Genomic DNA, 12,260 nt, shown 5'->3' with positions numbered 1-12,260 from the left:
GCAGCACTCACTCGGACAATTGTCGTACTCCGGACAACAGCGACCGGGCACGTATTTGGGCATGCAGTCGTCACGGCGGAAACAGGTCACCGGGCTGCAAACAATCTCGCCGCCTGCAACAAATGGAGTGTGTTCAAGCAAAAGTGTTGGGAAAACAGAGGAAAATTCAACGGAAATATTTCCGAAATGGGTAAAGCCCTATTTACACTGCGGCGTTTTTTTGGGTACTTTTGATAGATCATATGAGTTTGTTAACTAATGTCTAAATTGTTTTTCAATACTTTATCGTTTCTTTGCAATGATGAAAATTTACACACTACTTATTAATATTAATTAATATACTAATTTATTATTTTATTATAAAAATACTTTTGAGAATTGTACTACAGGAATGAGGTTTTGTAGGCCCCTTATCATTAAGGAAATATAAATATTCGCCGTAACTTTAGAAATTCGAAAATTTTGTAAGTTTTCCTTTGCTAATTTTACAATATTTTGAATTTATTTAAGGAAATATAAAAATTCCTTAACACTCAAAAAATATTCGCCCTAAGCTTTAGAAATTAAAAAAAATATTGAATTTTCTTTTGTTAATTTCTCTTTGTTTTAAATATATTTAAAAGCAGATAGTTTTTTTAATTAATAGAAATAATTAAAACATATTGCTCAAAATTTCTTAAACTAAGTGCTAATATTTTTTTAGGTGCAGTACTAAAATTTGGTAAAATTGTATTCGTTCAATAAAAGTTACCGCATACATGATTGGCTATTTTTAATAAAAGCTTTCAGAAGACTCTTCGGTATTCCAACTATTTTTCTACAAGGCAGTGTTTATTAATGCTTGCAAAATACAAATTTTCCTATTTTCATTCTTTGGACTTTAAGAAACATGACTAATATGTAGTAAATATTATATATTTATTGAAATTGCGAATTCCAAAAACCGCACTATAGTGTGCTGCTAATTGAAGCTGTATGCACTCACCTTTGCAGTAGCACACGGTGCACGGCGTGTCGGGAGCAACCAATTTATCACCATTGGCATAAGTTTTGCCATCCTTTTCGCAATCTGGGGAGGAAAGGCGGAGATTTGCATAAATGCATTCGAAAGTCGAGTCGATTCCCGGGCCCCCAAAGCGGGTGTTCACTTACCGCATTTATAATCGGGGCAGCAGTGGCCAGTTCGCTGGATGGCGCGACAACTGGTTCGGTATTCGCAGCGACTCGCGGTTTCGGGCACCCAAAGTCCATCCTGCAGGCATTGGCCTATAAACAATTTGAAGAGGGTGGCGCATTGTTTGTCATTTAGCTCGGGGTGGGTGGGGTGGCGGGATTAGTTTCGGGTCTTACCCTGGGGCTGCTGCTGCTCCGGGGAGGCCGGGGATTCCGTGGTGCTGCCTGCCAGGCCGTGGAATCCGCCACTTCCGCCGCTCGAGCTGCTGGCCGCCATGCCGGGCGTGACCGCGACCGTGACGACTGTGGAGGATGCGCTGCTGCTTTCTATGGCGGGCACTGCAAAAAGAGGAAGCACGAGTGTGAAATGGGAGAAAGCAGAAAGTCAACAAAGGCCATTGAACAGAATGCTGCACTGGAGGAAAAAGAAGGGCCATTAGGAAACAGGAGGAGCCACAAGATACAGAGCAGATTTAGTTGCTTTTAAGTCCTTGCCTCGTCCTCCTGTGACCACATCTCTAAAACTCTCTTTCTACCTCTATCTTCTATAGTACACAGCAGTAGGTTTAAATTCTATTTTATCCCAAAAAATCATGAAGTTTTGTTGATTGATCAGGTATTCAATATGTATTATTTATTATGGTTTAAGTTCTTGTTTAGACTGAAGAGCATTCCTTAATTTATTTAAACATTATTCAACTTTCAATAAATCATTGGTAGAAAATCTTTATTCGATTTACTCTTTAGATAATTAAATAGAATACAGAGATGACACTTATTAGAATTTATTTTATTATTATTTATTATTTTTTAAGGAATAAACAAAATGAAATATTATTGACAGGTAAATGAAGTAAAAAAGTATGAAGTTTTATAAAGTTAATGATTTGTTAAGACTACAAAAATGATCATAAAGGAAACCACATCTACATCAGATTTTAGTAGCATTTTGAAACAACATGTGGTAGGGTTTTTAATTTACAAAACTTTAAAAATTTCTAAATTAAATACTTGATTTTATTTTCTTATGTTCATTCTATACACTTTTGGAGTTAAGATTCCCATGTGTATATTGATTTGTAAAGTATTAAAAAATACACATTAATTTTTAAGTTAATTTAAATGGAAAGATTTCGTACACTTTATTTACTCCAATTCCTGAAGTTTACTTTTGTATTTAAGGATATTAATGAAAACTGTCCTTCTTGGCTAAGTGGCTTGTGCAGGGCTATCAGAATCTTCCCTTAATGAAATGAAAATGCAAATTGCCCTCATGCTTTAATTTACAGATGTAATTGGATTATGTTCTTTTCGGATTTTTAAGAGTGTATCCAGGAGCAAAAAGGAACGCGCTGAAGGAGGAAAAGGGGAAGTGGGGGTGGGCCAGATGCCCTTTGCCCCCCTGTCACTGGGTACATATTTGAATGAATGACATTTTGATAACAGTTGTTTGTTGTTCCTGTTGCTGCTTCTGCTTCTGCTGCTGTTGGCCAAGGTAAAATGCTATCAAAATACGGCAAAGTTAAATGAGTTTAGTTTTAGTTTGGCTTTTTTGTTTGCCCAGTTTGAGGCGACTCCCAATTGGGAAACCGAACCGAAGAGGAGCACAAGATGGAGTGGCAGCCGCTTTGTCTACGGTCGTTGATTGTCCAGTTGGCGTATAATTCCGATTGACAAGTCTTGTACGGGCGCATTTTCCATTTCCCATTTCTCATTTGCCCCTGAAATTGTCTCTCTCTTAAAGGTTTCGGTGGCAGCGCAATCTTTTGAGCTGGGGTCTTGTCATTTGCTATGAAAAATGATTAAATATGTTCTAGCATTAATCATACGCCCAGTGGTTCAGTTTTGCTGTGGCACTGTTGGCCATCCTTTATTTCGAGTCCCCCTTAATAAACTGGGACCTATCTATGTACAACCCACGCTAAATTGTTTTCCCAGCACTCATTAAGGGAACTGCATATGCTGCTCACTTTTCCTTTTCCGAGCGGACAAAAAGGGCAACATTGTTCAGATTTATTTTGGTGTTCAACTTGGGGGAATAAACTCTCCGAAGTTCACTAAATTTAAAAGTCGCTTCATTTTGGTGGGAAACTTTTTAGCTAACAGTAGTTTAACTTAATACTTTAGGTAAAATAAATTTGAATACATTTAACGCCAGTGATTGTATGCAATTGTTTGGTGACTTTAATCATTTAATTTATTTGGAGTATAATAATATAATAATTACTTTGACTTTTACAAAATCTTATGCGCTTCATTTTAATTATTTTGTTTCTAATACTCAATAAAGATATAAATTTAAATACGCTTTTTTTTGGGATATAATAATTTAATAAATACAAAACGTATTATGGCACATTTTGTGGACGTTAATTGGGATATTTTCGAGGGAGATATTAGAGGAGTGGGTAATCACTTTTAAGCTTTAAGTTTATTCCCAGTTTAATAGGGGAGCCACACAAAGTACTTTGAAATATCTTGTAAATGTCTTTAAGGTGTCTAAAAGTATGCAGTGAGTTAATAAGGATCATCTTTAAGATTAAAATATATTGTTGCATACTTTTAGACACTTTAAATGGCGCTTAAAGCGATTGAATAACCCTAGTTATTTCACTTTCATCCCCGTTAGTCTGCCTGCAAAGTGGGCATAAAACCCAGATTAAGCCAGCTGCTACCCATATCATTTCTAAGTCTTCCCTTATGCATCGCACTTAGCTAAGTATTCCGAAATCATTTTTACCGTCTGCGACTTTCATTTAGCCTTTTTAAGCAATTTTGCTTGTTGCTCGTTATGCAAGGCACAGAAACTGAAGCTGAAACAGAAACAGACACACATGGATGAAATCCGAAACGCTGCAATTAGTAGAACAGCTTCCCGTTTGCGCTCTGTTTTCATTGTGGAACGCAGCGCTAATTCCGCGGCTTTCCATTGTCTGTGGGTCTCTGGGACTCCGGGGTTTTGTTTTTTTTCCTTTTTAATTTTTGGCTGGCCAACACGTTTCAAATGAGCAGAATTATTATTCACATTATGTGGAGCAGACGGAGGGACAGCTGACATTTGTCTGGGACTCGAGTAACACGATTCGGTCCGATTACGTATACGCCACCGGGTAGATCTTATTTTAGATTTTCTCGTCAGCTTCTTCGCTTGTTTATCGCACACTCTCTTTATGGGTGCTTAAGTTCTGTAAGCTGCTGAATTTTTTTCTGTCTCAGCCGACTGACAGTAAATTGTTCCCTGCGAAATTGCATTGTAAATTAGCTTTTGATTGTTTTCCGCAAGGCAGAAAGTTATTATGCAAATGCCTGTAAATGTGACGCGATTTGCCGCTGCAATGGCTGCTGAATCATACCCATAAATGTCATTGATTCTAAATTAATGTTGCTTTTATTTTGTCGTGATAAATGATAAGCACAATTCTGGGCAATTGTTATAAACAAGCTGGCAAACAACCGAGATGCGACCGATTGAGAAGCCAGGGGCGTAGGAAATGCGGATTTCCAGGGGGGTGCAGGGATTGTTATTACCCACTTGAGCTTAGATATTATCAGCTAAATTTCCATTAAAAACATTGCGAGTTGGAGCCAATTTTTGACAGCCACCCCGCGGAACCACACCACTGTACCACACTATTAATAATACTTAGCGCCATTGATAAATACGGCCGGCTATAAACGCCTTAGGCCGAAACCAACAGCAATAACAAATCATCCCGAAGTCTCGAGCCAAGGACCGTGGAAATTGTGGAAAATTCTCTGGCCCGCCGCCTACACTTCATAAACTACTCAACTTCGGCCCGGCCCAGAAAATGTTTTCCATCATTATTACATTTCCACCAAGTGGCTTTGCCGGCGCTATCCTCGCTCCGCTTTTCCGGATCCGGAAAATTGCTTAGCTGAGTTTCCGCCGAGCGTTTAAATCGTTGCGGGGTCGGTTCATCTGGTCGCCCCTTCAGTTTTCTTAAGCAGTTTGCGGTTAGTTAGACAGAAAATGTGTTAGTTTGACATGACTTCTGTTCAGCCAAACGCAATAAAGAAATTCCTAGCCCATGAATTGTGAGTGTAATTGCAGTTTTATAGAGGCAAAGTTGCTTAAGTCTGCTAACCATAAAATAATCGGAGATGCATAGGGACTAGCTATAATAAGAATTGTGGGATAGAGATGAGAATCTTATAAAATAAGGAAGTGGGAAATAAATAAAAAATATAATAAATTAATTTTATCAAAATGATGAACTAAAAAAAAGAATTCAAAGTTAACTTGGATAATATCTTTATAAATATAAATGGGTTTTAAAATTATAAAATAAATACAAATTCTGTTAAACCAACTAACCAACTTGATATACGAGAAACATATTAGATTCATCTTATCTAAATTAAAAATTAAAAAATAATTTTAAATGGAATTTGTTGTAGAAATGATTCAAATCACACATTCCGTCAAAACAATTTATTTTTCACCTAACCAACTTGCTTTACCCATTTTATTGGCATACCTGAATGACAAGTAATTGCTGAAACGAAGGAATTAAAATGTACTTAGCATAAATCGTGCATTCTCATTGTGTACCCTTAAAATTTGGGTAGCAATCCGATCTTTGCATGCATGTCAACTAAAATCAAAATTGGTAACAAGAATATGCCGTCATGCTTATAGACAGCATTATATACAATACATATCCCCATGATAATTCCATTGTTTCCATGGGGAATTTCGACGGAAACCGAGAAACCAGCGGCGCGTAAGTCAGGCAGTTGTGAATGCGATTTCAAATTGACGCTTAAATGGCATTCAAAACGAAAGCAAAAACAATGAAAAACAATCAGAATACGGGTAGGAGTGACGGTGGGACGGACGGATTGACAGACGACAACGGACAAATGACAGCAAATGAGTTTTTTGAGTGTTCTGAGCTTGTTGTTGCACTTGTCATCGTTCTGGACAAAGATGATAAATGAGGTGGGCCAAAAGGCGACGCAAGCCGAGTGGCACAGACTTTTGTCTCAAAAAACACCAACTCATCGCGCCACAAAAAAGCCGAAAAAAACAAATTATACGGTTTAATGGCAGGTGATATGCGTGAAGCGAAGTACGCTGGGTGATAAAAAGCGAAGAGGAATTCGTATGCCTGATTGAACGAAGTTCAAATTGGAATCAGTTGGTATTTCGATGGAACCAATTAAAACTTTAACAAGCTTTAAAGGAAATATTGGGATTTTTATAAAAATAAATTAATTTGCCATAAATGGGTAGCATAGGTATTTATTATTTATATGTGAGATTAAACAAAGATACCAAATTTAGCAAGCATTAAAGAGATCCAAAATAACATAAGATAATTATGTTGTTTTCATAAAGTGAAAACTAATAACTGTCAACTGAATCGTTGTTGGTTTAATCACCAAACAACAAACTTATATATTTAATTGCTGTACGATATATTCATTATGTGGTAACACATTTGTAATGTATATGTTATCCAATGGAGTTATGACAAGTAAAGATAGCTTATTTAACACTGATCAACATCAATAGGGTTTTGGAATGTGGCCGCAGTTTGAAGTCAGGGAGTCAGACCCCACTTGTCGTTCCTATAGAATAGCTCGCGTTTGGACATTATAGCAATGTTAGGATTTCAATTAAGAATTTGCTTAATCTTAAGGTCCGATTGCAATTTTCCATTGTGAAATGGGCTTTAAAATTTCGGAAACTCACCATATTGTATTTAATGTATTTAAATACAAACTCATATATTTCCATTGCATTTTTGAGACTACAATTTAATATTCACCGTTTTTAAACCAATAATTTGTATTTTGTTTTTCTCTATGATTTTGACAAAAAAAAGTCATGGAGAATCTGCACCTGAAAATCGAATGGCCCTAAGAGATTTTGCGCTTGTAAATCGAGTTTCGTTAAGCGCTTTCAGATTTTGAAAATTAAGCTTTTTCGTGTTGTAGTGTGTATTTGTATTAAAGTAAACAGAATTGATTACATTATAATAAAAAGTATTTGCACGAACGAATTACAATTGAATAGGCCGTGGAGACAAATCAATCCATTTTTTGATGCACAAAGTATTTTAGAAGAAGCCAATTTGTTTTAATTTGTATTAAGCTATCACATACCATACAATGCAATAGAAAAGATTATCAAATTATCAACGGAGACGTGTGAAATGCAACAACAATGACATGAGTGTTAGCTCAAACAATTTGGCACAGTCACAGTCACAATACCACTTTTGGACCCCGAATTGGCGTGTTTGCATCTGTCACTGTTGCTCTGCCCCCAGCCAATCCACAAGTAATCCCCTTTCCTGTCGGCACGCCAGTGCCCGATGTCCATGTCCGAGCTGGGCTATTTAAATTAATAATGGCATATCCCAAGCCAGTCGACTAGAGGCCTTTTGTCGCATCATTCGGGCTGTCATTAGGCGCATTAGCCCCTCCAACACGTGGCCAAGATCCACAAACGACTGGGCACTTCGGTGGACCCATGGAGATGCTCCCTGCCAGCTCACTGGCCCATCTGGCCTAATTGTAGCAATTTGAGTAATCACATGTGGGTATGTGGGCCTGGCCGACAGGCAGGGCAAGCCAATGGTTATTGGCAGATACATTTCACGGGGAAATATTATTACACCGGGTGATTTATTTTAGTAATCAAATGCAATGTCAATAATTACGCTGTTCTGCGAGATATCATCACAAATTAATGCTTGCATTGCAGGCTGAATCTGGTTTTGATGGGATGGAATCGAGCCATAAGATCATCTTTTATTGTTATGTGGATTTAATAGGGATGGTACCATTAGGTGCTGTAAAAAGTTAACTATTACAACTTCTAGTTTATATTCAATTCGCTATAAATTAAGTTTATGTCACATGCAGTACGTTAACAGTCTATTATAAGCCTACTGCATGCAATATAACTAAAACCTTTAAATATTTCTTCAAAAATCAGTTGACATTGCAATGCATTAGCTAAAAAGGCTTGTTAATTTATTAACCATACGCCGTGTTGGCTGCAGGGGTTTTTTCTTGATGGGACCTGGGGTCCTTGCCACAAAGCCAAACCGAGCTGAAGTCCTCGCTGGATGTGGCCAACTGCGGGCTCTTTTCAATTTAGCCAGAGTTCCCATTAGCACAGCTCCCCGCTCCTTCTATTTGCCCGGGGAAGAGGTCTGCAGATCGGCGTTAAAGTGTAACACTCCATAAAACAGATGCCTCGCCGGGACGTGACCACAATATAATTACCCGCAGCGAGACGAGCGCGCGCCACTTGTTGGCCAGCGTCTCTTGGCCGGCTCTTCAAAAGCTAATTTACATGCCGGCTCGGCCCTTCGGTCTAGGCCAGCTCGAAAAAAACTCAAAAACTACAAAAAGAAGACCCACACAAACCAGCTCGCTAACGGGCATCGAAAGTAAAAGTTTTTAACACTTTTCATTTTAGAAGCTGCTGCTGCTCTCCAGACCCCGGCACGTGTGAGTTTTGGCCTTTGTGTGTCTTTTGGCCTCTGTTTGCTTTTCGCATTAGGCCAAAAGAGGATGATGTTCGGGCACATTATCAAGTGGCAGCTGCTGCCGCTGCCAAGTTGGCTTTTGGCTTTGTAATTGGTCGATCGCAGGCGGGTTACAGCATAGGTATGTGTTACATGTTTGGCTTGTTTCTGGTTTTCTTGGCCACTTTTCAATTGGCTTATTTTGATAAGATCTTAGCGGCGTTATGTGAGACCTCTCCGGGTTTCACTTTCTGGGTCATATTTGGCCATGTGATTTTCCTGCTTAATTGGTGGAAGCGCACAAGCTCGAATATTACAGGTTGGTTTTAAAATTTTACACATAACATTTTGGAGTTATATTTAGAATTCTTATGGAAGTCGCTGCTTGGTTACATTTTTTATCGCCCTACGTAGTTTTCATAATCTGAATTATTTTCTGGCTGTTGTTAGGCTTGGATAAGATTTCATTTTTAATTGGTTCTTTTGTATTTAAAGAATTAGTTTAAAGCAAGTCTTACTTATTACAGCCTAGATAAATTTAAAAAAAAAAATTAAAATGACAAAAATACCATTGCAATAAAAAATATAAGCAATTTTATAAAAGTAAATAAAGAGAGAACAAAATTCCTTTAAAAATGTACTTCACTTATTATGAATGTAAAACTTGTGCTCCCTTTACAGTTAATTTAAAATTTTGTAATAAAAAAACAGACTTAAATTAATTTTTAAATGTTCTTTACTTTACTTACTTTAAATATCATAGTTGTTTTCCCTCAAAAAAAAAACCTTAAAAACATTTACAATTTTTTTTAATAACAAAATTGTGTCCCCTTTAAAATAATGTTAAAAATGTAAAAATGAAAAAACACATTAAAATTCCTTTTAAAACGAACTGTGCTTAGCTTTCTTAAAATGCTAATCTAAAATACTGAACCAATTTCCTTTGAAAATTTACTTTACTTGGCTAATAAACTTGTGAACCCCTTGAATGTGCTGCTCAAAGTTCAAACTGCAGGACTCGACATATAATCCAATTAATTCAATGGATTCATATGCACACGCTGTGAGCAACACGCCTTTCCAAAAACATCGTTGTCCTCCTGAATTCCGGGTACATTTCGTCAGAACCCTATCAAAACAGCAACAGTTTCACTGTGCCCACTGGTCATGAAAAAACAAGCAACAGCAACTGCAAAACACCAGAACCCACAATTACACAAACAGGGATTCCGCAAAGTCATCCAACATCCACCACTGTGCCGAGTCAGTTGGTTCCATTCGGACCAGTCCAATTTGGTCCTGGCCAGATTTCATCCAGTTCATCGAGGCGTGCTCATGACCACTTAAAGCCGCTTTAAGCTCCCCTTCGGTCGGGCCAAAAATATGTGCCATCGTCAACGCAGTTCATATTCGGGCTTTCTTTCGATGAACTTCCTTGGGGACTAATTTTCCGATTTCACACACAATTTTACATTGGCAGCAACAAGGGGGAAAGTTCGCTTAGAGTCGGTTGTAAGTTTTCCCAGATTTGCTGTTGTTACCCATTTGACCTGGGCCACCGAAGTCAAACCGAAGTTGAAGCTCCGGTTTCTGTTTGCCCTGTCCGAGGATTGTTGTCCTAACAGGCCCCTTCCCTTGTGTTATTATGCTTATTGCTGCATCTAGAGCACGTATTATGACAGTTAGTTAAGGGCAGCAGGCAAAGTTTATACATATTTGTGGCCAGTATGCTGATTGTTGGCCCTCACAGTTTACGCACTTAAAGTGCCAAAGCAGCAACAGATTCAGATATTTAGGTGCTGAATTTCGTTGTGTATTGTATAGAATTTCTGTTGATTAATCTATATTAGGAACAGAGAATACTAAGGTATTGAAATCACAATTAATGGTTTATAAATCTATGCAGCATTCGTTGAACTTCTGCATTACAAATTTAATGCTGCATACTTTTGAACAGATTTTAATATTTATCCAACTTTGATAAGATTATCTTGAATTATTCCAACACATTTTATCTATCTGTGAATTTCTGTTGATAAATTAAAGGTGTCTTAAAGTATGCGAAACTCACTTGGTCTTCGGCATTGAAACTTTAGTGTTGCATACTTTTGGGTAGCTTTAAGAATTCACCCATCTTATTGATTTCTGAGGCACCCACGACTATCTTTAATTTTTCCATCACATTTTGTCTATCCCTTTCATTTGAAACAATAAACTTCGAACGACCCCTAATAAAGCTGATTTTCCCGAATGAACTTGGCAACAAAACTTCGCAATGATCTAGTTCGAATAATTTCCGCCAAAGTTATGGGCGAAACTTTATAGAATTACCTGGAACACTTGTAGGGAAAATGCCAGGCACGCGTTGAACTAGAAGAAGTCCTTTGCCCGTTTGCATATGCCAAAAGTATACACTCATTTTTATTGCCAGACGTGACTACAGCGCTCTCGGCATAGTTATGGCTGGAACTTTAAATTACAAAAATGTTTTTCGGCATCAAATCCCAGGCGTACACCCGGGTGTTTGTATTGAAAATCTATGGAAAATACAAACGGGAAAATATTGCCCGTCGTCTGTGGGGGGTGGGTGAAAAGTTTTTCTAGGATTAAGCCACGTAAATGCTTGAATAATGTGAACAGATTTAACTTTTGCCATTGTGGAAAAGTTTTCCGGAGGAGGGGAAGCTGAGGAAGGTAGTGTTCAGACAGGTTAATAAAATGGCCAATTGAATGCTCAGCCGGCGGGCCGATAAGCTGATAACAGCTGGGGACCTGATAACGATGATAATATTGTATCTGCTTTACCTTTTATCGGTGCGTTTTTTGCCTTTCCACTGGTTCTTTCTGCTCTTTTGTTGGACTTATTTCCTTTGACCAAAGGCGACAATTTGTTGGCGTTTTTTACGACTGCCAAGTGGCGTTAAATTAACGGGGCGGAGAAAGTGGCTGTGGGCCGGAAAGGTGAAAGCATCTGCTTGCGACCCGCATTTTATTTTATGCCGTTTTGATTTTTCCTTTTCGTTTCCGCTCCTTTTTGCCGTTTTCTGTTGTCGTAAGACTCCATTAAACAATTCAATTAAGCCGCGAGGGGCGGGCAGCTGTTGTCTTTAAAATGTCAAGCTGGACATAATGCGGGCTGGAAAAGGGGGATCCGAACATCCTGAATTAAAACATTTTATGCAAATTTTAACGCTACTTTGCAGTGAGTTTTTTGTCTCGTTTTATTGGCCGACCTCCACTCTCCGATGGCTTTTGCTGTTTGCCAAACGCTTAAAGTATTTACTTTAATTTCGTGGGTGGAACGAAAACAAGAAACTCCGCAATTAAAAACGGCAACGCCTAAAAGCTGGCAACAGTAGAAAAATATAAAAATAAGGAAGAGCGGAACGGAAATTAAAATATTTCCGGTTTGCTGAAGAATTTTTTTCAGCTTACTGGTGGGAAAAAAGGAAAAACGTTGTTGGAGGAAAGGATACAGCTGCCTGACTTAGGCCATTGTAATGCTAATTGAAGTTGAATCGTTTTTGGGGGTAAATTGGTGGAAGCTGAAGAGTCTTCAGTTGCCCATAATAATCAATG

General features: G+C 38.1%; 1 protein-coding gene across 1 annotated transcript in view; it reads right to left on the bottom strand.

Annotated features, from left to right (window-relative positions):
* The window catches only part of LOC119547394 (mucin-5AC), a 34,185-nt gene that overhangs the window by 2,711 nt on the left and 19,214 nt on the right, over positions 1–12,260 (bottom strand). Inside the window, exons 3-6 of the mRNA XM_037854243.1 lie at positions 1,351–1,512; positions 1,153–1,266; positions 986–1,069; positions 12–113 (exon numbers count right to left, since the gene is read on the bottom strand). Coding sequence (XP_037710171.1) covers positions 12–113; positions 986–1,069; positions 1,153–1,266; positions 1,351–1,512 — 462 coding nt within the window. The remainder of the gene's footprint in view (positions 1–11; positions 114–985; positions 1,070–1,152; positions 1,267–1,350; positions 1,513–12,260) is intronic.

The sequence above is a fragment of the Drosophila subpulchrella genome, chromosome 2L, assembly GCF_014743375.2.
Source record: "Drosophila subpulchrella strain 33 F10 #4 breed RU33 chromosome 2L, RU_Dsub_v1.1 Primary Assembly, whole genome shotgun sequence".
NCBI classification, from domain to species: domain Eukaryota; kingdom Metazoa; phylum Arthropoda; class Insecta; order Diptera; family Drosophilidae; genus Drosophila; species Drosophila subpulchrella.
The sequence above is the reverse complement of the archived record's forward strand: the minus strand, read 5'-3'. Positions and strand labels throughout refer to the sequence as shown.